We start from the raw sequence: 26,081 nt of genomic DNA, 5'->3' as shown, positions 1-26,081 counted from the left end.
CGGGGCTCCTGGAAAGGCCATGTTTGGGGCCGGAAGTGGGTTGGAGGTGTGGCGGAAATGGTTGGGGATAGAAGAGAGCGGGAGGGGGCGGTTCCCGTTCCACCTCGGAGCCGGATGTTTGCCGAGCCTTGACAGGCGTGGCAGAGGGAGCAGTGCCCGAGCGCGGTGAGCTGCTGGGCGCGGGGTCTCCCCGGGTGGGGATGGGGAAAGGAAAGGAGCTGGCCAGGTCGTCCGAAGGGATGGGGTCCGGATGGGGAGGACCGGAGCAGATCCGAGGAGGGGAACGGGGGTGGAACTGGGCTCAGAGGCCTGGCCTTCCTGCAGGGTTTCTGCCCCATTTTGGCGCCTGCAATAAGAGGACTTAATCATTTTCACTACCTTCTTCCTGCCTTCCCCAGGGCAGAGTCCAGGCCGGATCGCTGTCATCCAGCAAGCCGGCGGGAGGGGGAAATCTCCCAGATCTGATCTGGCAAAGCACTAAGAAGAAGAAATTTGGGGGAAGTGTTCCTCCTTGCCACTTATTAGGCCACGCTTTCAATTCAACTTATTTATTTTTTTAAGACGGAGTTTCACTCTTATTGCCCAGGCTGGAGTCTCGGTTCACTGCAACCTCCGCCTCCCGGATTCAAGCGATTCTCCTGCCTCAGCCTCCTGAGTAGCTGGGATTACAGGCGTCCGCCACCACGCCCGGCTAATTTTTGTATTTTTAGTAGAGACAGGGTTTCACCATGTTGGCCAGGCTGGTCTCGAACTCCCGACCTCGTGATCCTCCCGCCCCCGCCTCCCAAAGTGCTGGGATTATAGACGTGAGCCACTGCGCCCGGCCTCAGTTCAACTTCTTAATCTGTGAAACAGGATAATTGCAAAACGTAACCTGGGTTTTGTAAACCGTGAAGCTCTATGCAAACATAATTGTAGTTGAGAGTTGTAATTGCTGTTGTATTGTGGTGGGATTTGCAACTGGGAGGCCGATTCCAACATTGAGAATATGATTTCTTTTCTTTTTTTTTTTTTAGACGGAGTCTCACTCTGTCGCCCAGGCTGGAGTGCAGTGGCGTGATCTCGGCTCACTGCAACCTCCGCCTCCCGGGTTCAAGCGATTCTGCTGCCTCAGCCTCCCAGGTAGCTGGGAGTACAGGCGCGCGCCACCACACCTGGCTAATTTTTGTATTTTTAGTAGAGATGGGGTTTCACCATCTTGGCCAGGTTGGTCTCCAAATCCTGACCTTGTGATCCGCCCGCCTCGGCCTCCCAAAGTGCTGGGATTACAGCCGTGAACCACCGTGCCCGGCTGGTCCTCTTTTTCCTCACTGTAAAATGAGCTTAGTAGAACATGCCTCATCAGTGCTATCGTGAGGTTGAGTTTGTGTCCCCAGTTCATGGTCCTATATAGGCCCTCAACAAGTGTGGGTTCCCTTCTTTACTTAGGAGATGAATTAATTGGTTCATTCATTCAACAAATGATAGCATCTACTATATATCAGGTGTCATTCTGAATAGACCAGAAGTTCTTAAACAGTGATTCTCAGAAGGTGTATGAACCTCTTAAAATTGCATACATCTCCTAACTTTTCTTAGGTAAAAAGTCCACACATGTTACCAATTTCAGAAAAGTCTACAACTTCCTAAAAGTGATTGCCTAAGGTGATCCTTAAGATTTTTGTAAAGGTTTACCTGCTGAGAATGGAAAAATTAATCTCAGAGTTGGGTGTATTTTGCACAGAGTAGAGCAGGCTTGTGGGTGGCTGGTGTCTTAAACAGGCAGGATACTTCATTTCTACTACTTGATGTTAGAATTTCCCTGTGCTAGCTTCCTCACCCTCCCACTGAATGGGAGTTTAACTTCCAGGCTCAGAGAAGGTAACAGCTGTGGGTTGGGGGCGGTGGGAGGGGCCAGTCTGACTGGGAGATGGGAACCACTGGGCTTAGTTATGCTGGGAAAGGAGGTTATGTGGGGGCGTTGAGGGAGGTCATGTCTGGAAGAACTGACAGCATAGAAGAGCAGTCACTGGAAAAGAGGTGAAGTTCAAGTTCAGCTCCCTTTTAGATGGTGTCCTTCTCCCTCCTTCACATCTACCCCAGCTCCCAGCTGCTCCTTTTTTTTTTTGAAACGGAGTTTTGCTCTTTTGCCCAGGCTGGAGTGAAGTAGCTTGATCTCAGCTCACTGCAACCTCCACCCCCTGGGTTCAGGTGATTCTCCTGCCTCAGCCACCTGAGTAGCTGGGATTACAGGCACCCACCACCATGCCTGGCTTTTTTTTTTTTTTTTTTTTTTGTACTTTTAGTAGAGATGGGGTTTCACCATGTTGGCAAGGCTGGTCTCGAACTCCTGACCTCCGGTGACCCACCCACCTTGGGCTCCCAAAGTGCTAGGATTACAGGCATGAGCCACCGTGCCCGGCCCCGGCTGCTCCTTCTACTCCTGTTGTTCACTGCAGCACAAAGTATTTCTGAACACTGGAGAATTATATTTCTGGGAGGCGCCATTGCCTCTACAGAGGAGGAAATTTAGGCCCAAGTAGGAAAAGGACTTGCTCAGCATCTTTGCAGCTCACTGGCTTAGGCAGGATGATAATCCAGCTCTCCATACTACCTCATCATTTCATGGCATCAGCACCTACTGTGTGCAGAAAGATGTCTCTGGGATAGCTGTAGGTGGGGCTGAAGGAGCCCCTGGTCCCTGGGCAGTGACAGGCTGAATAGAAAGGGTAGAGAGAAGGCTCTGGCCTGGAGGGGGTTGCTTTGAGCTGGATTCTGTCTTTATTACCCAGCTGGAGGTCGCTATGGGGAGCAGCTCCCACAGCCTCCTGGCTGGATGGCAGGAAGCACATGTAGATATTGAAGGGTTGAAGGGTTGAAGGCTGAAGGGGAGTGAGGGAGCTGGGCTTTGGCATCACTCAGAGAAATGCATTCCTGACCATGAGGGATCATTCTTCTCTGTGTTCTTGGGAAGGGATTATATTTTGGTGGTAACCAGGGGTAGTGGATGAGGGCAGGGGACAGGGAGAGGAAGGAGAGGGTTTTTTTGGGCCGTTTTCGCTGGTTGGCTTTGGCTTGGGAGCATGAAACAGCGTTACCACTCAATCCGTGTGGTTGCCCTGGTGATAGGGTGGCTGTTGCTAGGCACAGGGAGAGGGCTCACCATCCAGGGCCCTTGGCTGTGATGTGATGTGTGCAGGAGGTTGTCAAGTGGCCTCAGAGCCCAGAGTCTGTGGCTCCGGGATGGCAGCTCTCCCCCTCTTCTTCCTGCCCACCCCCAGGGCTTGTCTGCTCTCCTTATCTGCCCTGCTGATTCTCTGACCATATATGTCAGTTTTGGGGCTCCAGGAATGCAGCTGGACATGGAGCAGCCTCTTCCCTGGGGTTAGACTGAATAGGTTGAACTAAAAACTGCCCTCCCTCATGTGGGGAGCTTGTGGCAGGAGGGGGAGTTGCTGCCCGTTAGGGCTGAGGGCAGAGGTGCCTACCCCCAGGCTGCATGCGGCTGCAGCCTTCTGGCCAGATTCCAGACCTACAGAAACCCAGCTTGGTGGTCGAGTCTGCCTTGTGCCTGCCGGAGCTGCTGTTCTGCTGGTGACCTCCTCATCTCAGCACCCCAGACATCACGAGCATCCCCCTTTCCCATCTGCGCCCTCCAATCCTTAGGGCCGTCAACCTTTCCACCTTGAAACTGGTGTCAGGAGCACCCTGCAGAGTAAGAGTGGGCTTGGACGCCCCTAGGAGCCTGCAGACTGTCTGCAATGACTGGCAGGCGATTCCACATCCCCTGCTGCTAGTTCCTGTCCTGGAGCAAGCCCAGCTGGGCCCCTCAGCCATAGCTTTTTTTTTTTAATTTTTTTTTTTGGGGGATGGAGTCTTGCTCTGTCGCCTAGGCTGGAAGTGCAATGGCACAATCTCGGCTCACTGCAACCTCCGCCTCCTGGGTTCAAGTGATTCTCCTGCCTCAGCTTCCTGAGTAGCTGGGATTACAGATGCCTGCCACCACGCCCAGCTAGTTTTTGTATTTTTAGTAGAGACGGGGTTTCACCATGCTGGCCAGGCTAGTCTTGAACTCCTGACCTCAGGTGATCCGCCTGCCTCGGCCTCCCAAAGTGCTGGGATTACAGGCGTGAGCCACGGTGCCCAGCATGTTCCTTAGATTCTTACAACATTTCTACCCCTGTAACTGCTAGAGCCTGGGAGGCTTCTGTGTCCAGGTCTCCTGAGGCGAGGGGCGTGGACCTCTGCCCTCTACAGCTGGGACTGCATCACTGAGCCAGCTGGGTGGCGGGCGGCACAGGACCTGGCACAGCTCTTCCCTCCCCAGCTGCAGGGCCTGGAGGGAGGCACTGAGCTGTGCCATCCTCTGCCCCAGCTGCCTTTTCTGGCAACACGCCTGAGCCACGGAGCCAGGAGAACCCAGAGCTATGTGGAGCTCTTGGCGGGGATGAGGAGTGTTGAGGAATAGGGACAGGGAGCCTGGGAGAGGGAATGGTGGGGGCAGGAGGGCACGCGGTGGAGGTCGCAGAAGGTGAAAAGAGCAGGTCACTGACCTGCCACCTGTCTTCCTCTCTCCCAGGTTTCTCTTAAGGTTCTGCAGGGCAAGGCTGTCTGGGACAGGCTTGGCCATGGATCCGCTCTCAGAGCTGCAGGATGATCTGACCTTGGATGACACCAGCGAGGCTCTGAACCAGCTGAAGCTGGCCTCCATCGATGAGAAGAACTGGCCCTCGGATGAAATGCCTGACTTCCCCAAGTCAGGTGGGCTGTGTCTGGTCTTAGGCAGCTACAGGCGCTTTAGAGGGGGACGCACTCCTTCTGCTGAAGGGAGACGCCAGGAGGGCAGGATGGGGCAGACCAGTCCCAAGTTTGGGCTGGGAGCACAGGCCTTACTGGGGGAAGGGCCAGACAGCATGCCTGTGGGGCAGAGCATGGTGCCAGCCCCCTGGCTTGTCCCCTGACCCTGCTGTGCTCCTCAGATGACTCCAAAAGCAGCTCCCCGGAACTTGTCACACACCTGAAGTGGGATGACCCATACTATGACATCGCCCGGCACCAGATCGTGGAGGTGGCAGGTAAGCACACCCAACACTATTTTCCTAACCCTCAGAGCTCCTGGCCTCAGGAAGTCAGCCCTTCACACCACAGGGGAAGGGCCTCTCTGCAGTCTGACTGCTGGCCCTGGCGCTCCTGGCATGTGGGGAGCCATGTGGCCTAGTGGCTTTGAAGTCAGAAAGCCCTGGGTTTGATCTCCAGCTCTGCTCTTTGAACTCTAATTTCTTCCTTGTGGGTTACAATAATGAATGCATGTCAGGGCCTATCCCAGAGCCAGAACACAGTTGGCCTTGAATAAGTAGCCTTCCCTTCCCCTCGTTCTATTGCCCTCCTACCCCTCCACCCTAATGTTGGCTTTTCCACCCTATCAGTTACTGGGGAGGATGAGGAGTGCCAGTCCTTCCTGGGAAATCGTAGCCCTAGGGAAGTGTGGAATGGGCAGAGCCTCTTTCCAGAAATGGGGAGGGGGCACATGGCTCCCTGGAGCATCAGATTCCTGGCAGATATGCTGCCCTGCTGAGAGTGGGTACAGAGCCCCGCTTAGGTCTCTGTCTCAGGGAGCTCCCTCCCTCCTGTTCACAAGGGGGGACCCGGAAGAAACCAGGAGCCAGGGAGTCAGGCTGATGAGGTGGTTGCTGCCCTTAGGGCCCCACTTTAGAAGGAGCAGCTGGAATCTAGGATCCTTTATCTTTTCCCTAACATTTGTCCATCCTTGCTGGTGAGGCCAGGCATTCATAAGCAGGGTGGCAGCATGGCCCTGCTCTGAGGCATTGGCGTGGGCAAGGAGAACCTGGCGGACACCGGCCCTGGAAGAAGCCTGTCTGGCTATGGGGGTGCTGGGCTTGGAAAGGGAGGGGGCAGTTGAGAGGATTGCCCCGAACGTCAAAGGTGTTTCCATGGCGTTTGTATTCTTGGCGCCTGCCCTGATCTTGGTTGAGGGCCTTGGCTCTGGCCTCATTCACCCCCTGCAGAAGCAAGGCTGAGAGTTTCTTCCCCAGTCTGGTCCTGAATTGGGCACAGGAAAGTCACCTTGAAGGTTCTGAACTTGACTGGAGTCTGGGGGGTACCTGATGTGAAGGAGTCTCTGTCCTGACATCATCCTGGCCTGTTTGGTCAAGGCAGAGCTGGGGGAGCCTGCCCCTCCCCACCTCCGTGGGTGACACCTCCTTCCCCACAACCCCCGCACAGAGCTGCAATTTGTTTCTATTTCCCTAGACTGTGATGAGCCTGAGGGGGCCCAGCCAGGTAGGTGTCAGTCCTGGCTCGCTGTGCTTGTCCTCTTTGGACTGCAACCTCTGGGGCTGTGGATCAGGAAGGGCTGTCGGTGGAGGCCAGATGGGGCTAGCTTAATTGCAGTCTCACCCTGGGGAGCTGGGAGTTGGTGGTGCCTGGGAGTCGGAAATAGCAGAAGATTTATGGAGGTAGGATGGGGGTGGGGGAGGCTGTGTGGGGACACACCCAGGCCCCAAAGGGAAAGGAGCTTGCGGGAGGGTCTGGCCTTGGGCAATGGCCTCTGAGTGGTGGCTCAGGGACCTTCTGGGTGATGGTGTCCCCATGGATGTGCCTCCCTGATTGCTGAGAGGAGGCTGGATTGGCATCACCAGGCACTCATTTGGTGAGACCGTGGAGATGTCCGGGAGAAGCCCTTGTAGGAAGGGAGGGTGGGTTATAGCCTCAGCTCTCCCTGCCGGGAATAGTTGTCATGCCCCAGGGTCAGATTTGGCTCAGTCCCAGTGGGTTCTTTCCAGTGGTGTGCTGGTAAATGGCTCTCTGGAGAGGGGAAAAAAGGCCATGATTTGTAGCATTTGCAGTTTCTGCCTCCCAGCTCTCTAGCTACCAACATGATGTCAACTGGCTTGCAAAATTCCTAACAATTGAACAGCTTAACAAATGTGTGAGCTGGCTGTAGCACATGACTGGCTCCGTCAGCCCAGCCCTACCTCCCAGGTCCCAGGCCTGCTGGTCCGGTTGTGGGTGTGTCTGGTTTGAGGGGGCCCAGAATGCCTGGGGAGACCTGTTGGTGATTAACTCCAGGGCCACCCTGGGAGAGTTCCTGATTGCTATCTGGGGAACGCAGAGGCCTCCTTCTCAGGCGGCTTGTCTCTCCCTGGTGCTTTGCACAAATGCTGCCCCTCCCTCCTCATTGAGTCTTCTCCCCAGTGCTCTGGAGACATTAGAGCTGCCAGCTCCTTTGTCTTTAAAGCTCCTGGGCAGGGTCAGGCCCTTGGCTCAAGCCTGTAGTCCCAGCACTTTGGGAGGCCAAGGCGGGTGGATCACAAGGTCAGGCGTTTGAGACCAGCCTGGCCAACATAGTGAAACCCCGTCTCTACTAAAAATTAAAAAAAAAAAAAAAAAAATTAGCCGGGCATGGTGGCGGGTGCCTGTAATCCCAGCTACTTGGGAGGCCGAGGCAGGAGAATCACTTGAACCTGGGAGGCGGAGGTTGCAGTGAGCCAAGATCGCGCCACTGCCCTCCAGCCCAGGCGACAGTGCAAGACTCCATTTCAAAAACAATTACAAAGCTCCTGGGCAGAAGTTGACTCTGATCTGAGATTAGGAGGGGGAGTTTTGAGCTTCTTTCCATGTGCTCCTTGTAGCAGCAGCTGCCCTGCCTGCTGGCAAATACTAAGCTACCCAAGGACTTGGGCATTGGGACCCCCACTCCAGGAAGCTGGAGGACAGGGGCTAGACCTGGTGTTGCCCATCCTCTCATTCCTCGCCTATCTGGGAGTCTCACCATCTGACCCACCCCCTTTTTACCCACATCTTCATCCTGGCTTCATTTAGTGTACATTCACAGAATCCTGAAACAACACTTTGGGAGGCCGAGGTAGGTGGATCACTTGAAGCCAGGAGTTTGAGAGCAGCCTGGCCAACACGGTGAAACCCCGTCTCTACTAAAAATACAAAAAAAAAAAAACTAGTCAGGCATGGTGGCAGGTGCCTGTAATCCCACCTGCTCAGGAGGCTGAGGCAGGAGAATCACTTGAACCCGGAAGGCGGAGGTTGCAGTCAGTGGAGATCGCGCCACTGCACTCCAGCCTGGGTGACAAAAAAAGAACCCTGAAATGAGACTTGTAGTCCGCATTAGGGATTCAATAAGGAAAAACACAGCTCCCCTTCTTCAAGAAGCTAACAGCCAGGCCGGGTGCAGTGGCTCACGCCTGTAATCCCAGCACTTTGGGAGGCCAAGGTGGGCGGATCACGGGGTCAGGAGATGGAGACCATCCTGGCTAACACGGTGAAACCCTGTCTCTATTGAAAATACAAAAAATATAAGCAAGGCATGGTGGTGGGCGCCTGTAGTCCCAGCTACTTGGGAGGCTGAGGCAGGAGAATGGCGTGAACCTGGGGGGGTGGAGGTTGTGGTGAGCCGAGATCACGCCACTGCACTCCAGCCTGGGCGACACAGCAAGACTCCGTCTCAAAAAAAAAAAAAAAAAAAAAAAAAAAAAGGAAGCTAACAGCCAGCTGAGCGTGGTGGCTCAGTAATCTGTAATCCCAGTGCTTTGGAAGGCGAGGTGGGAGGATTGCTTGAGGCCAGGAGTTTAGGACCAGCCTGGGCAACATAGTGAAACCCTGTCTCTACAAAAATAATAACAATAAATTAGCCAGGTGTGGTAGCCTGTGCCTGTAGTCCTAGCTACTTGGGAGGCTGAGGTGGGAGGATCCTTTCAGTCCAGGAGTTGGAGGCTGCAGTGAGCTATGATTGCACCACTGCACTCCAGCCTGGGTGATAGAGCAAGATCCTGGCTCAAAGAAAAAAAAAAAAAAGATTACAGTCTAGTGAAGTGGTTCTTAAAACTGGTCACAGTCCACTTTGCAACTATGAAAGGTATCCCCAGGATAGGGGGGATCTCTTTGACTGAAAAAAAAAAGTGCAGCCAGGTGCGGTGGCTCACACCTAGTAATCCCAGCACTTTGGGAAGCCAAGGCTGGTGGATCACGAGGTCAGGAGTTCGAGACCAGCCTGATGAACACGGAGAAACCCCGTCTCTACTAAAAATACAAAATTAGATGGGGTTAAGGCCAGGCGCGGTGGCTCATGCCTATAATCCCAGCATTTTGGGAGGCCGAGGCGGGCGGATCATGAGGTCAGGAGATTGAGACCATCCTGGCTAACACAGTGAAACCCCGTCTCTACTAAAAATACAAAAAATTTTCCGGGCGTGGTGGCGGGCGCCTGTAGTCCCAGCTACTCGGGAGCCTGAGGCAGGAGAATAGCGTGAACCCGGGAGGCGGAGCTTGCAGTGAGCGGAGATCGTGCCACTGCACTCCAGCCTGGGCAACAGAGCGAGACGCCGTCTCAAAAAAAAAAAAAAAAAAAAAAAAAAAAAAAAATTAGCTGGGTGTGGTGGTGCATGCCTGTAATCCCAGCTACTCAGGAGGCTGAGGCAGGAGAATCGTTTGAACCCAGGAGGTAGAGGTTGCAGTGAGCTGAGATCACGCCACTTCACTTCAGCCTGGGCGACAGAGCGAGACTGTCTCAAAAAAAAAAGTGCACATGCTTGTAATATTTGTCATATAACATCATGGAGGTGCTGTGTCTGCTGAGCACATTGGTGGAGCCCTAGTTCAGAACCCAAAGCTTCCCACTTACAAAGTGCTGTGGCCAGCTGAGAGGAGACACCACAGGCCTCCAGCCCTCCCCACAACAGCTTCCCTAACCAGTTGCTACCTCTTAAATTTTAGACCCAGGGGCCTCACAGACTTTCTGCCCTGGCTGAATCCTCAAATCTGCCAGCCAATGAGGCCTGCCTTGCTGCTGGTGCAGATGTGAGGTGCGGGGACTCGTGGGCTGGAAGGAAAGATTCTTTTGGTAGCCCCCATTGTCCGCGAGCATTTCCCCCATATCCTGGTTATTTCCTCTGCTTAGAAGGAGGTAGGCAGATGAGGCCCCCTCTCCCCAGGCTGGTGGTAGGCATCTCTGGGGTTTCTGAAGCTCCAGACTAGTGAGACTGGGCTTGCCAGTCTAACCCTTTGTCCCTGGCCCCTGCCAGTCTGCTTTTCCTTCCACTGTCAGAGCCAGTGGGAAGTGAATCAGAGCAGGCACATAGCCCTAGAGCCACCCCCAGCTGGCCTCCGGGATCTCAGCACCTCAGGATCTAGGCTAGGGTATGAAAGAGAGCAGGTACCACCTGGTCCTTCAAAACAGACCTGCCGGGATGGAGCTGTACCTCCTCTGCAGACAAGCTGGTAGAGGATTCTCTAGTTGCAAATCTGGAGACGTTCTGTCCTGAGCTTTGGGAAACTCGCTGTCTGAAGCAGTCTGACCCATAACCAAAGCATAATCAAGAACAAACACAGAGGCCAGGTGCTGTGGCTCATGCCTATAATCCCAATACTTTGGGAGGCTGAGGTGTGCAGATCATCTGAGGTCAGGAGTTGGAGACCAGCCTGGCTAACATGGTGAAACCCTGTCTCTACTAAAATACAAAAATTAAGGCTGGGCATGGTGGCTCACGCCTGTAATCATAGCATTTTGGGAGGCTGAGGCGAGCAGATCACCTGAGGTCGGGAGTTTGAGACCAGCCTGACAAACATGGTGAAACCCCGTCTCTACTAAAAATACAAAAATTAGCTGGGTGTGGTGGGACATGCCCGTAGTCCTAGCTACTCAGGATGCTGGGGCAGGAGAATCACTTGAACCCGGGACGCAAAGGTTGCAGTGAGCCGAGATCGCGCCATTGCACTCCAGCCTGGGTAACAAGAGCGAAACTCCATCTCAAAAAAAAAAAAAAAATTAGCCTGGTGTGCTGGCACCTGCCTGTAGTCCCTGCTACTTGGGAGGCTGAGGCAGGAGAATCTCTTGAACTTAGGAGGTGGTGGTTGCAGTGAGCCCAGATCACTCCACAGCACTCCAGCCTGGATGATAGAGACTCCATCTCAGAAAAAAAAGAACAAACACAGAAATATAACTAGAACCAGGCATCCCATAGTTTAATGGTGACCTGCGATTTTGTGCAGGCTACCAAAACGTACTGAATACCTGCCACATGCCGGACACTGGACCAGTACTGGAGACTGCAGGTGCCATGGTACGCAACTGTAATCCCAGCTACTGGAAAGCTGAGGCAGGAGTTCAAGACTAGCCTGGGCAACATAACAAGATTCTGTCTCAAAAAATTGATTTTAATTAAGCAGGTGGGATGGCATGTGTCTGTAGTCCTAGCTACTCAGGACATGGGAGGCTAAAGCAGGAGGATTGTTTGAGCCCAGGAGTTCAAGGCTGCAGTGAGCTACAGTTATGCCACTGCACTTCAGCCTGGGTGACAGAGCAAGACCCTGTCTCTTAAAAAAAAAAAAAAATCACAGCTTGCCAGGAGTAAACAAAGAAAAAGAACAAACAAAGACAATGAGACACAGCCTCTGTCTTTGAGCTGCTCACAAGCCTGTCAGGGAGACAGGTACATAAACAATTCTACAGGAGAGTGAATGGTCAGGACAGTGATGGGTGATGGTTTATGCTGGGAGCCATGAAAAGGGGCAGCTAACCTGTCTGGGGAGAGAGGGCGAGGACACAGGATTCCAGGCGGCGATTATGCCTGCATTGAGTCTTAAGGGTTGGTGGGGGCCCTAGAATATCTTAATGAGAAAGGATAGAATGCTTAGAAACCTACAGAAGTCAATCAGAACCAGTGTCGTCCATAATTCTAGTAATAAGCTGGGTGCAGTGGTGCACACCTGTAGTCTCAGCTGCTTGGGAAGCTGAGGTGAGAGGATCACCTAAAGCCAGGAGTTCAAGAACAGCCTGGGCAACACATTGAGACCCCCATCTCTTTTCTTTAATTTTGTCTTTTTTTTTTTTGAGATGGAGTCTCGCTTTATCACCCAGGCTGGAGTGCAGTGGGGCGATCTCGGCTCACTGCAAGCTCCGCCTCCTGGGTTCACGCCATTCTCCTGCCTCAGCCTCCGGAGTAGCTGGGACTACAGGCGCCCGCCACCACGCCTGGCTAATTTGTGTGTGTGTGTGTGTGTTTTTAGTAAAGACGGGGTTTCACCGTGTTAGCCAGGATGGTCTCGATCTCCTGACCTCATGATCCGCCCGCCTCGGCCTCCCAAAGTGTTGGGACTACAGGCGTGAGCCACCGTGCCTGGCCGAGACCCCCATCTCTTAAAAAAAATTCTAGTAATAAAATCAGAAAGTGATTGTCAGTGGTCAGAAATGAGACATGACTGTTAAGTAATCAGACTGATTTCCTCAGTGGCTGAAACATGCTGAGAAGGTAACTTCAAGAGGCTTTCCAAATACACACTGCTCAGCGGGGGTGCTTTTGGAAAAGTGTAGACTTATAAGATGACTATTTGGCAAGATCACAAATGCTTTAGTGAGCATTTTTTAAAAATTGAGGTAAGAGCCGGGCGTGGTGGCTCATGCCTGTAATCCCAGCGCTTTGGGAGGCCAAGGCAGGTGGATCGTGACGTCAGGAGTTCGAGACCAGCTTGGCCAACATGGTGAAACTCTGTCTCTACTAAAAATACAAATATTAGCCAGGCATAGTGGCAGGCGCCTGTAATCCCAGCTACTCGGGAAGCTGAGGCAGGAGAATCGCTTGAACCTGGGAGGTGGAGGTTGCAGTGAGACAAGACTGTGCCATTGCACTCTAGCCTGGGTGACAGAGTGAGACTCCATCTTAAAAAAAATAATAGTAATAATAATTTGAGATAAGAATCACATAACAAAATTCATCAGTTTGCAGTGTACAATTCAGTGGTATAATATTTAGTGCATAATGTCATAAAATTATCACCTCCATCTAATCCCAGAACATTTTCACCACCCATACCCATACCAAACGCTGTACCCACTAAGCAGTCTGTCCCCATTCCCCACTCCTCCCAGTATCTGGAAACCACTAATTTGCTTCCTGTCTCTATGCATGTACCTATCTAGACATCTCATGTAACTGGAATCATAGACTTGGTGGCCTTTTGTGACTGGCTTTCACTTGGCATAATGTTTCGGAGGTTCATCCACATTGTAGCATGTATCAGTACTTCATTCCTTTTTATGGCCAAACAGTATTCCATTGCATGGATTAACTACATCTTTTATCCGCTGATGGACATTTGGGTTGTCTGCACCAGGCATAACTTTTTTTTTTTTTTTTTGAGACACTCTTGCTCTGTCACCCAGGCTGGAGTACAGTGGCACCAGCTCAGCTCACTGCAACCTCCGCCTCCCAGGTTCAAGCAATTTTCCTGCCTCAGCCTCCCCAGTAGCTGGGACTATAGGTGTGCACCACCACACCCAGCTAATTTTTGTATTTTTAGTAGAGATGGGGTTTCACCATGTTGGCCAGGCTGGTCTCATAACTCCTGACCTCAGGTGATCCCCCTGGTTCAGCCTCCCAAAGTATTGGGATTACAGGCGTGAGCCACCGCGCCCGGCCGGCATGACTTTTTAAAAAGTGATGTTGGCTGGGTGTGGTGGCTCACATCTGTAATCCCAGCACTTTGGGAGGCTGAGGCAGGAGGAGGCCAGGAGCTCAAGACCCAGCCATGGCAAGATAGTGAGATCTGTCTCTACAAAAAATTTTAAAATTTCACCGGGTATGGTGGTGCTCACCTATAGTCCTGGCTACTTGGGAGGCTGAAGCAGGAGGATCTCTTGAGCCCAGGAGATTGGGGCTACGGTGAGCCGTGATTGCGCCACTACATTCCAGACTGGGTGAAAGAACAAGACCCCATCTCAAAGAAAAAAAAAATCACTTTTTTTTTAATACCCCAGCTCAGTAGCCCTGAAAGCAAGCTGTCCCTGTCTTCAGTGGCACACCCTTGCATGCAGGAGGCTGCCCGGAGGTCTGTCTGCATGGGCACTCTGGCCCCTGTGGTAACTGGCTCAGATCAGCAGGCCTGGCCCCTTTAAGTTCCTCACCCCACTTCTTTTGGTTCCCCTTCAACCCACTGTGCTCCATCTTTCTCCACACCTAGGAGATGACAAGTATGGGCGGAAGATCATTGTGTTTAGTGCCTGTCGAATGCCCCCCAGCCACCAGCTCGACCACAGCAAGCTCCTGGGGTGAGTACCTGCCGGGAAGTGCGTGGGGGCTTTGCCCAGATCCCCATTGTAGCCTAATGCCACGTTCTTTACTGTCCCTCCCTGCCTGTGGGTGCTAGGCCACCTGCCTTAATGCCTTCCCTCTTCTCATGAAGGAGCTGGTTTATATTTAGGGGAGAGCACTGGACGAGGAGTCAGACCTAGTTTCTAGTTATTGAAGCTGGGTGACCTTGGTAAGCATCTTTAAGCCTCGCTTTCCTCACCTTTCAAAAGGGATAATAATATAGGTCTCTTTCCTTGTAGGAGTGACAAACAGCGCATGAAAAGGAAGGACTTTTGTCCAGATGTGAGGATTGACTGTTACAATCCTGTGGTGTTTCTGAGATGGTTGCAGTTGTTTATTGTTTATAGGACTCATTAGTGTTGTCTTATTTTGTGCCTTTGGTGTCAGTGGTTTCTATACCGATGTGGGTTCTGGGAGCCAAACATATGTAATAGCTCTGGCCGGTCCAGACACGTCCTGATTCATGTCTGAAGGCTGGTTGAATGCCGAGGCTTGAAAGACTCATTTATGGTTGAGCCAGCTCTGGGCCCACAGGCGAGCAAACTCACCTCCTGCTGCTGTCCTCGGGGTGTGTAGTAGAGTGAGACCATCTTGCCCTTCTTTCTGTTTTCTCAGCAAATTTTAGAAAGATGCAGTTCTTTCCTGACCAGTTTGAAGCACTCTCTGAAATGTAAAATCCTGGCACTGTCCCAAGCAGCTCTTTGAGATCCTGAATGGTTGCGTGCGAGCAGGAGGAGGTGTGGGCTTAGGGACAGACCCAGAGGGCAGCCGCAGAAGGAGAAGGGCCTGAATTTGGAGTCTCAGCCAGTCCTGGCAAGCCAGGGCCACAGGCTGAGTCTTCCAGCGTCATCTAGGAATTCTATCTCTCTGGCCTTCTGAACCCTCTTCCCACTGCTCTTCAGACAAGGCAGGCAGAGCCTTGTCCAAGCCCGCCGCACGGCCCAGCCAGAATGGGCAAGAGCTTGGCCTGGGGCTGGTGGAAGCACATGGCCTTTTCTCTAGTTCTTTCTATGTCTGATGTACCAGGTGACAGCCTCCTGCCCAGATAATAAGTGAAGTGGGAGGAAGTCAGTGGATGGGGGTGGAAAGCACCTGGTTTTCAGGAGACAGCTTGCCGGGGAAGGCCACACCCACCCCGGGGCGTCCTTGGCTTCAGGAAGTCCTCGACATCAGCTGCTGCTTGTCCTCCATCACTTCCGTCCTGGTCACAGTCCCTGCTGAGGGCAGTGGGGTGCTTCCATCATGGAGCACTTTGTCCCATTTTCAGTCAGATTATCTCAGATGTGGCTCTTCCCACCCAGATCCGGGAGGTTGAAATAGAAAGTGCCTGAGCGCCACTGCACTCTAGCCTGGGCGACAGAGCGAGACTCCGTCTCAAAAAAAAAAAAAAGAAAGTGCCTGAAGTGGCTGGACGCGGTGGCTCACGCCTGTAATCCTAGCACTTTGGGAGGTCGAGGCAGGAGGATCATGAGGTCAGGAGATCGAGACCATCCTGGCTAACATGGTGAAACCCCGTCTCTACTAAAAATACAAAAAAAAGGTTAGCCAGGCGTGGTGGCGGGCGCCTGTAGTCCCAGCTACTCAGGAGGCTGAGGCAGAATGGCGTGAACCCGGGAGGCAGAGCTTGCAGTGAGCCAAGATTGAACCACTGCACTCCAGCCTGGGTGACAGAGCGAGACTCCGTCTCAAAAAAAAGAATGTGCCTGAAGCTTGGAATCAAATTCAGAAGACACATTCAACTTCAGCTCTGCACCTCTTGCTAGCTGCGTGCCTTGGGGCAGGTCTTTTCCAAGCCCTGTAAAAATGAGACTTGTGGCTGGGCGCCACAAGTCTCTTGTGGCTCCTCGTCCAGCGGCTCATGCCTGTAATCCCAGCACTTTGGGAGGCCAAGGTGGGTGGATCACGAGATCAGCAGTTCGAGACCAGCCTGACCAACATGACCCTGTCTCTACTAAAAATAAAAAAATTAGCCAAGCTTGGTGGTGCATGCCTATAATCCTAGCTACTCAAGATAATCCCAGCTACTCAAGAGGCTGAGGCAGAAGAATTACTTGAACCCGGGAGGCAGAGATTTCAGTGAGCCCAGATCGTGCCATTTCACTGCAGCCTGGGTGACAGAGCGAAACTCCATCTCAAAAAAAAAAAAAAAAGTCCGGGTACGGTGGCTCATGCCTGTAATCCCAGCACTTTGGGAGGCTGAGGCAGGTGGATCATGAGGTCAGGAGATTGAGACCATCCTGGCCAACATGGTGAAACCTCATCTCTACTAAAAACATAAAAATTAGCTGGGCATGATGGCGTGTGCCTGTAGTCCCAGCTACTCAGGAGGCTGAGGCAAGAGAATTGCTTGAACCTGGGAGGTAGAGGTTGCAGTCAGCTGAGATTGCGCCACTGCACTCCAGCCTGGGCAACAGAGCAAGACTCTGTCTCACAAAAAAAAAAAAAAAAAGAGACTTGTGCCCACCTCCCAGGGCTGTTGTGGGCATTAGGTAAGAACATATGACCTGGCGCGGTGGCTCACGCCTGTAATCTCAGCACTTTGGGAGGCGAAGGTGGGTGGATCACGAGGTCAGGAGTTCAACACCAGCCTGACCAACATGGCAAAACCCTGTCTCTACTAAAAATACAAAATTAGCCATGTGTAGTGGCGTGCGCCTGTAATCCCAGCTACTTAGGAGGCTGAGACAGGAGAATCACCTGAACCCAGGAGGCGGAGGTTGCAGTGTGCCAAGATCATGCCATTGCACTCCACCCTGGGCAACAAGAGTGAAACTCTGTCTCAAAAAAAAAAAAAGAATATACATGAAATCCATTGTGTACATTTTTAAAGTATTACAATTTAGAGAGTTTAGAAAAATATACGTAGCCATAAATAAAAAAATATATAGACAACTGTGAGAAAAAAAAAAGGTCTCCCACACACCCACCACCTAGAGAGAAAGTTACTGTTAATATTTTTGTGTAGTCATTTCCTATTTTTTCTGTAATGTATATGGAACTCTATAGTCAGTTTGGTATCTTTTTTTTTTTTTTTTTTTTGAGACCGAGCCTCGCTCTGTCACCCAGGCTGGAGTGCAGTGGCACGATGTTGGCTCACTGCAACCTCCACCTCCTGAGTTCAAGCGATTCCCCTGCCTCAGCCTCCCGAGTAGCTGGGATTACAGGCGTGCACCACCACACTCAGCTAATTTTTGTATTTTTAGTAGAGAGAGGGTTTCATCATGTTGGCCAGGCTAGTCTTGAACTCCTGACCTCTGGTTCTGCCCGTCTCTGCCTCCCAAATTGCTGGGATTACAGGTGTGAGGCACCACACCCAGCCTGGTTTTGTATCTTACATAACATTTTTTTCTGAGCATTAAATATTCTTCAAAGATATCTTCTAAAAAACATTTTATTGACATCAAATATGCTGACAGAAAAGTGGATAAAATATAAGCGTACTGTGTGAATTTTCAAAAACTGAACACATCTATGTCACTCACACCCTACAAAGGGCATAAACACTGTTCTGACATCTGACTTCACGGATTCATTCTGTCTGCAGAAATGTCCTGTGAGCTATTCTATTTATGGTTGTCACGTGGTTGATTTAACCAATTCCCTGCTGTTGCAGTTAGCTTGCCACTAGATTTTTTTTTCCCTATCATAAAATGGGCCATGAAGAACAGCCTTCTACAAAAATGTTTTCGTTCATCTCAGATTATTTCCTTAGGACAAACTCCTAGACATATTTTTACAGGGTCAGAGAGTATGAGCATTTTATAGCTTCTGATAAACATCACTTTATTTCCCTACAAAAGGCCATAACCTCCATCAGTGGATGAGAGTGTCTGTTTTCACTACAATCTTTGCTATTTTTGTAGTTGCAAAATGCAATCTCTTTATGCGACAGCTCTTTGTAAACTGCAGTGCTCAGTGTGGAGAAGGGGTAAATGACCATGTACTGGGGATCCCAGCATCAGCCACCCCATGCCTGCCTGTGCTGGCCCAGCCTGGCACCCACGGGCCAGTCTTGAGCATACTCTCTGGGTTAGGTCAAGCTCTGGCCACTTCACCAGGCTTCTCTCCTTCCCTGCCTCCCCTTGGAAGTGCTTAGCATTCTGCCTGCCCAGCCTCCCAGCCTGCAGTAGTGTCCCTGTGGGAGCCTAGGAGCTGTTTGGCCGACTAGAAAGAGGGCTTTATGGCCGGGCGCAGTGGCTCATGCCTGTAATCCCAGCACTTTGGGAGGCCGAGGCAGGCGGATCACCTGAGGTCGGGAGTTGGAGACCAGCCTGACGAACATGGAGAAACCCCATCTCTACTGAAAATACAAAATTAGCTGGGCGTGGTGGCACATGGCTATAATCCCAGCTACTTCGGAGGCTGAGTCAGGAGAATCACTGGAATCCGGGAGGCAGAGGTTTTGGTGAGCCGAGATCATGCCACTGCACTCCAGCCTGGGCAACAAGAGCAAAACTCCATCTCAAAAAAAAAAAAAGGAGAGGGCTTTACACACACTCCCTTCCCTTTCCCCAGTTCTTGTTCATTCCATCCATAACTCTCAGTGTGCTCAACACCAGGTGTGTATATGTTTGTGCTGAGCTGGTAGATAGCGTGTCATGAGCATAATAGGGAACCAGAGGAATTGGGGCTCTTTGGTCCACTAAAGGCCCAGTGACTGGAGCAGGTGACTCTCTGGCCACCCCATCCCCTCTCATGGGCACAGTGTTTTACTGCCAGCACTGGAGTTCATGTGTAGAAGGCAAAGCTGTCCCATGGTCAAGAATGCAGGCTTTCGGCCAGGTGCAGTGACTCATGCCTGTAATCTCCCAGCACTTTGGGAGGCTGAGGTGGGAGGATTGCTTGAGGCCAGGAACTCAAGACCAGCCTGGGCAACATAGTGAGACCTGTCTCTACAAAATAAAAAGCCGGGTGTGGTGGCTCACACCTGTGGTTCCTACTACTCAGGAGGCTGAGGCAGGAAGATAGCTTAAGCCTGGGAGGTCAAGGCTGCGGTGAGCTGTGATTGCACTACGGTGCCCCAGCCTGGGTGACAGTAAGACCCTGTCTCAAAAAAAAAAAAAAAAAAAAGCAGGCTTTGGTGTTAGACACTTCACTTCCAGGATCTACCACAAGCTGTGTGACCTTGGATCAGCACTTGACCTCTCTGGTCATTGCCTTCATTTGTAGGATGGGGATTACATCAGCCTCAGTTATAAGCAACGTATGAGCTAATGTATGTGAAGTGCTTGGCAGACACTAAAAACTTAATATTGAGAAATGGTGACTGCCATCATTATTATTGATTCAGAGAAATCCCTGATTCAGGGGAAACGTCATTCCCCTTTTCACTGCAGGCCTAGGCAGGCCCGGGTTAGGGTCCTGGTCTCCTGACATCTAGTTCCTGCTCAAGAGTGAGAACTGTTATTATTATTACTATTATTGAGACAGAGTTTCACTCTTGTTGCCCAGGCTGGAGTACAGTGCCACAATCTCTGCTCACTGAAACCTCCGCCTCCTGGGTTCAAGCGATTCTCCTGCCTCAGCCTCCTGAGTAGCTGGGATTACAGGCATGCACCACCATGCTCGGCTAATTTTTGCATTTTTAGTAGAGATGGGGTTTCACCATGTTGGCCAGGCTGGTCTTGAACTCCTGACCTCAGGTGATCCACCCGCCTTGGCCTCCCAAAGTGTTGGGATTACAGGCATGAGCCACTGCGCCCGGCTGAGAGCTGTTATTACTATTCTCATTCCTCTGCCCAGCCTCTACCCTAGGCCTCCTCCACAGCAACCTGGTGACTGATTATGAGCCAGAACAGACTGTGCTAGGGGAGGGCCTGTGGGGAAGGGGCTGTGACGTGGTGGGAGACTCTTGGGGCTGCTTTCTGTCTTCGTGGGGCCGCCCCTGTGCACAGGGCAGGCCTGAGCAGGGCTTTTCCCTGGAAGGTACCTGAAGCACACCCTGGACCAGTACGTGGAGAGTGACTACACACTTCTGTATCTGCACCATGGCCTGACCAGCGACAACAAGCCCTCCCTCAGCTGGCTCCGTGATGCCTACCGGGAGTTTGACCGCAAGTGGGTTGGGGCATGGGGCCTGCACAGTCAGATCCAGAGGCAGCGGCTCTGCCAGCTTCCGGGCTGCCCTCCACTTGGGCAGGAGCTTATTCCAAGGCAGGGGGTGGCGGGGGCTGCCGTCTACGTCAACGTAAAGAATCTGCAGTCAGATCACCCTGGGCTTAAGTAAGGCCCAGTTTCTCAGCTTATTCGCACTCTGACCTCTTGTTTTACTTAACCTCTTTGAGCCTCCTGTTTTCTAATTTGTAAAATGAGACAGTGATGGCCCTTACCTCGCATGCTGGCCATGCGTGTTCAAATCAGAAAATATGCACTGAGGCTGGGTGCGGTGGCTCACACCTGTAATCCCAGCACTTTGGGAAGCTGAGGCGGATGGATCACTTGAGGTCAGGAGTTCCAGACCAGCCTGGCCAACATGGTGAAACCCTGTCTCCACTAAAAATACAAAAATTAGCTAGATGTGGTGGTGGGTGCCTGTAATCCTAGTTACTCAGGAGGCTGAGGCAGGAGAATAGCTTGAATCCGGGAGGTGGAGGCTGCAATGAGCTGAGATCACACTCCAGCCTGGGTGAAGGAGACTCTGTCTCAAAAAAAAAAAAAAAAAGTATGCACTGGGACCCTAGCGTGGCACCTGTCCCACCACGCCTGCTCCTGAGTTGTCCATTCTGTCTCTGCAGGTACAAGAAGAACATCAAGGCCTTGTACATCGTGCATCCGACCATGTTCATCAAAACTCTGCTCATCCTCTTCAAGCCCCTCATCAGGTGAGTGGCCACGGGCAGGGCTGGTGGTCCCGGCTTGCCTGGAACTCTGAAGCTGGGAGGCTGGGCAGCCTGGGGACCATCAGGTGCGGCTGGGCTTCGGTCTGAACTGGGTGGGTGTTGAGGGGAGAGTGGAGGCCACCGGAAGCGGGCCCCCACAACCCAGGCCCTTTCTTCCACCAACAGCTTCAAGTTCGGGCAGAAGATCTTCTATGTGAATTACCTGAGCGAGCTGAGCGAGCACGTGAAGCTGGAGCAGCTGGGGATCCCTCGCCAAGTGCTCAAGTGAGGCGGGTGCGGCGGCTGGGGGCTCGTGAAGCCAGGGTAATGAGGACGTGTGTCCTGATTCAGAGACCGCATGGGGCTAAGGCAGAGCAAGCCCGTGTCCCGACCTCTCCCAGGTCTTTGCTTTCTGCTGTGGAAAGCGGAGTTGTTACAGAGATCGCATGAGATGATCCTCCTGACCCCGCGTGGTCAATGCTTGATTGAATTGGCAGAGTGACTCCAGAGCCAGGCAGGGCCTGACCCACCTCCCTCTACTCCTGCAGATATGACGACTTCCTGAAATCCACACAGAAGAGCCCCGCGACAGCCCCCAAGCCCATGCCCCCACGGCCCCCCCTGCCCAACCAGCAGTTTGGAGTCTCGCTGCAGCAGTAAGTATGAAAGGTGGCTGGGCCACGGCGGGGCGGGAAGGGCTGCAGGCCCGGCTCACCAGCCTTGTTCCCGCAGCCTCCAGGAGAAGAATCCAGAGCAGGAGCCCATTCCCATTGTACTCAGGGAGACTGTTGCCTACTTACAGGCCCACGGTGAGTGCCGGGCCTGCCTCCTCACCAGCCAGGTCTCCCGGCTCCCTTCGGGAAGCTGGGGAAGCTGCTGGGCAGGGCAGAGGGAGGTCCTGCAAGCCTCAACGTCCCCACCCAGCCCTGCCTAGAACCCCAAGACAGAGAAGGGGCAGGGAAACCAGCCGGTGCCCAGCGCTCGGAGGCTCACCAGGCCCTACTGTTTCCCAGCTCTCACCACCGAGGGCATCTTCCGGAGGTCGGCCAACACCCAAGTGGTCCGGGAAGTGCAGCAGAAGTACAACATGGGTGAGCAGCCCTGGGCTGTTGCAGGGCCATATGTGTGTTACTGGTAGGGGGCTTCTCTGCCCTCTGCTGCCCTGTAAATGAGAGTCTCAGAGTCTCTTCCTGCTGGAGGTTTCCATGGCACTTGGTGTCACATAAGTCCTACCTCTGCCAGGCCTGCTGCCTCATCGGTCGGGCTCCCGGGTCCTGGGTATAGGCACATTCAGAGGCAAGGAATAACGGTGGGGTGTGCCGGGCCCCACTTCCCCAGATGGCCGGAACCTGCATTCTCTGGTCACAGAGGAAGAGGGAGGCAGGTGTCAGAGGGCGCCCCTGGGAGGAGGGGCTTATGCAGGGTCCAGGGGCAGTCAGGCAGTGCGGCCCGCGTTGTCTGCAGATGGGTGCTGCCCTTCAGGCTGTGCCGAGCTTCTCTCATGCTGCCCCCACCCCAGGGCTGCCTGTGGATTTCGACCAGTACAATGAGCTGCACCTGCCAGCAGTCATCCTCAAGACCTTCCTCCGGGAGCTTCCTGAGCCCCTGCTCACCTTTGACCTCTACCCCCATGTGGTGGGCTTCCTCAGTGAGTCCCCATCTCTTCTGTTGGGCCTGGGGCTGGACTTGGGGCAGGTGCGCTGCAGGCTTTCGGGCCTAGGCGCCTCCCAGGGAAGACTGCTGGGGGTCTCCCCTCTAGCCTGCGTCAGAGCGTCCTGAACCAGCCCAGCCTAGGGCCCCTATAACCCGGGCCTCCTTTCCTCATAGACATTGATGAAAGCCAGAGGGTGCCAGCGACACTGCAGGTCCTCCAGACGCTGCCCGAGGAGAACTACCAGGTGCTTCGTTTCCTGACTGCTTTCCTGGTGCAGGTGAGACCTTGGACTTGGCCTCTGGGGTGAAGGGAGGGGAAAGGAGGAGCTGCCGCCTCCTCTGCGCCCTGGTCATTGTTGCTGGGAGTGGGAGGCAGCATCTGTGGCTTCCTGCTGCAGTCCCTGATTCCCTCCACAGATTTCTGCACACAGTGACCAGAACAAGATGACCAACACTAACCTGGCTGTTGTTTTCGGCCCTAACCTGCTGTGGGCCAAGGATGCGGCCATCACCCTCAAGGCCATTAATCCCATCAACACCTTCACCAAGTTCCTTCTGGATCACCAAGGGGAGGTGTTCCGAAGCCCGGACCCCAGCGGGCTCTGAACCTGGCCCCTGCCCCACCAGCCCCTTCTCTGGTAGCCCGGGTTTGGACTCTTCCTCCTGGCATCAGGGGCCATGAAGCCCCCTGGAGAGAGATGTTGGAGCCACCCATCAGGCATGCTCTCCCCCACCTCTGTCCAGCCCGCCTCACGGCCCTGGCGGCCTCGCTGTTACCAGAAGACGTTTTTCTCTGCCTTACACTTCTCACTGCCTCTCTGGACACCTGGCTTTTGCTGGGCTCTCCAGAGCTGGGCTTGGCTCTTCCAGCTGGAGAAGGACTGAGCCCCAGTAACCCCTTTCCTGCTTTTTCCTGCCTCTGTTTCCCTAGCAAGTGTGGATGAATCAAATGACTGCCGGCTGGGCTAGTAGCAGGGGCCAGTCCTCCCCTCTTGATTGCTGGGAATGAGCAGCTGAGCTCTTTGGTGTGGACACCGCCCCAAGCTGAGGTGCCTCCCTATCTGGTAGGCTGCCCTGCTTTGCAGAAGCCCCACTGCATGAAGGCTTGAGTGCAAGCACCCTTGCTCCTGTACTGCCCCCAGCAGCGCAGTCTCGGGTATTTCCCCTGCTGAGGAGTGACAGGGCTGGAGCCTGTGTCTGCTTTCTGCCTCCTCTTCCACACATCCTGGGTCAGCCTTTCCCAAGTGATACTGCCCCTGGGGTGTCCTAACCCCTTGGTTGTGCAGGGACTGGTAGCTTGGATGACACGGCTCAGAGTCCCAGCATCCACTTGAAACCTCCCTCTCCACCTCCCCGCCCCCGAGAGCTACAGTGTGCGATGGAATCAGTGACCGGCCAGGTTAGCCTCTCCCCTCTTGGCCTCCTTTCCCACACGGGCAGATCATCAGCCTTCATGTTCTTGTGGACCTGTCTGTTATGGAGTCACACTGGCCCCTGCCCCGGCCAGAGGTGACTCAGTGCCTCAGGATCTGTGTGGCTCCTTCCTCCAGCTGGGGGACTCTTAAAGGGGCTGGGGTAGAGACTAAGAGTGCCTGTAGGAGGGGCAGAGATTGTGCTGATAGGTCAGTCCAGATAGGTGGGTTCTAGCAATTTCCCCAGGGGATTAAGGGGCTCTAGGGCCACTTTTTTTTTTTTTTTTTCTGAGATGGAGTCTCGCTCTGTCACCAGGCTGGAGTGCAGTGGCGCGATCTCGGCACACCTCCGCCTTCTGAGTTCAAGCAATTCTCCTGCCTCAGCCTCCTGAGGAGCTGGGACTATAGGTGCATGCCACCATGCCCAGCTAATTTTTGTATTTTTAGTAGAGACGGGGTTTCACCATGTTGGCCAGGATGGTCTCGATCTCCTGACCTCATGATCCATCCACCTCGGCCTCCCAAAGTGCTGGGATTCCAGGCGTGAGCCACCGCGCCCGGCCAGCTCTGTTGTCTTTCAAAGAACCTCGGCCCCAGTGATGGCTGATCTCACTCCCACTGTCTCGTAGAATTACACTCCTTCCTGGGGATCCCTCTTCCTGCAGCCTTGTCCTTGGGGAGTACAGGGAAGTACCTGCAGTGACCCTGCCCCCATGACCTTGGCCAGGCAGGATGATTCCAGAGCCCGTACTGTGGGGATCCTCACTGACCAGCCCAGCCCCATCCGCAAGCCAGGCTGGGCCTGGGCATAACTTCGCTGGGCTCTCCCAAGACCATCAGCAGTGCATCCAGCCCCCTGGGGCCTGGGCTGCTGCTGGTTCTTCATCAGTCCCTTGGTCTCTAGCCTCAGCCAGGGCTGCTCTGCTCTCCGCCCTCCTTTGTGTATCAAGTGTCGCTCACAGCCCCATTCACTGGGGAGCCTTTCGGATCTATTTGGTCTTTCTCATGTCCCCCACTGGTCTGTACCCCAGGGAGCGGGTGCTTGTACTGTGAATCCAGTGTTCACATTCACACTTAATGACTTCCTTGGCACCAATCATGTATTTCACCGTTTGCACTTTTTGTATTTCAATAAAAATGGAGATGCAAAACTGCTCATCTGGATGTTGGGGAAATGAGTTGGGTGTGGAAGTTGGAAACTGGATGGGAAGTGTGGTGCGGTGGAGGAAGAGGAACAGATGGGGCCTCAGGAAGTCCCCTCCCCAGTCCATCTGCCGCTTCCTCATCTTGTGCACTCAAGTGGTGATGAGGGCAGCTTCCTGACCAGCTTCTAGGCATGGAGGTGTCCACGGCCACCTTCCCGTTGTTTGTACCCCCAGCATTCCAGCGGGCCACCATGTGCTGCATCCTATGACCAGGGCCTCTCCTGTTTCCCAACTGGAAGGTACCGGAAGTTTGAAGGGATCTTTAGATTTATCTAAGGCAAGCAGGGGGAAGAAAAGTGGTGTGGACTGTGATGGACAATGGTGTGGGATCTGGAGTCACACGAGAGTTTTGAGTCCTCATTCCCTCACGTGCCAGCTCTCACCGCTAACAGTCATCATCACTGGCTCACCACCTCTGTGGCTGCTGCTTCATCAGAAGACGGTTCCTTTGAGGATCAGAAATAATGCAGACACCCCAGGCACGTGGCTCACACCTGTAATCCCACCACTTTGGGAGGCAGAGACAGGAGGATTGCTTGAGCCCAGGAGTTTGAGACCAGCCTGGACATAGTTAGATCTCACATAGTAAGATCCTGTCTACCAAAAATAAAATAAAAAAAAAATTAGCCGAGCATGATGGCACATGCCTGTGGTTCCAGCTACTGAGGCGGCTGAGGTGGGAGGATTGCTTGAGCCCTGGAGGTCAAGGTTGCAATGAGCCGTGATTGCACCACTGCACTCCAGCCTGGGTGACAGAACAAGACCCCACCTCAAAAAAAAAAAAAAAAAAAAAAAAGTAGACCATATCTAACACCGCGAGTGTGCAGTGGTCATGGGTGAATGGTGTGATAGCCCCAGCCTCATGCAACAGCAGCTGGGAGAGGGTCCCTCAGC

General features: G+C 53.2%; 1 protein-coding gene across 2 annotated transcripts; it reads left to right on the top strand.

Annotated features, from left to right (window-relative positions):
- Positions 1-24: 24 nt before the first annotated feature.
- ARHGAP1 (Rho GTPase activating protein 1) lies at positions 25-25,133 on the top strand. Of its 2 annotated transcripts, XM_508398.9 has the most exons (13): positions 25-165; positions 4,559-4,740; positions 4,959-5,054; positions 13,969-14,056; positions 20,025-20,156; positions 20,834-20,920; positions 21,104-21,202; positions 21,466-21,573; positions 21,650-21,726; positions 21,931-22,008; positions 22,437-22,565; positions 22,745-22,848; positions 22,988-25,133. In XM_508398.9, the coding sequence occupies exons 2-13, from the start codon at positions 4,608-4,610 to the stop codon at positions 23,174-23,176; spliced, it is 1,320 nt and encodes a 439-aa protein (XP_508398.3). In that variant the 5' UTR covers positions 25-165; positions 4,559-4,607; the 3' UTR covers positions 23,177-25,133. The 2 variants fall into 2 exon arrangements, with proteins under 2 accessions (XP_508398.3, XP_009458604.1); XM_009460329.5 differs by lacking the exon at positions 20,025-20,156.
- Positions 25,134-26,081: the final 948 nt, after the last annotated feature.

Source organism: Pan troglodytes, chromosome 9 (assembly GCF_028858775.2).
Source record: "Pan troglodytes isolate AG18354 chromosome 9, NHGRI_mPanTro3-v2.0_pri, whole genome shotgun sequence".
Lineage (NCBI taxonomy): Eukaryota > Metazoa > Chordata > Mammalia > Primates > Hominidae > Pan > Pan troglodytes.
Note: the sequence above shows the minus strand (reverse complement) of the source record. Positions and strands in the feature narration are given on the sequence as shown.

What these genes read in the sequence shown, in the direction of transcription:
- ARHGAP1 (XM_508398.9), top strand. Translation starts at nt 4,608, where the DNA reads ATGGATCCGCTCTCAGAGCTGCAGGATGATCTGACCTTGGATGACACC. An exon ending in GCCTGACTTCCCCAAGTCAG is followed by an intron (nt 4,741 to 4,958) that starts GTGGGCTGTGTC and finishes TGTGCTCCTCAG; the next exon opens with ATGACTCCAAAAGCAGCTCC. An exon ending in TACCGGGAGTTTGACCGCAA is followed by an intron (nt 20,157 to 20,833) that starts GTGGGTTGGGGC and finishes CTGTCTCTGCAG; the next exon opens with GTACAAGAAGAACATCAAGG.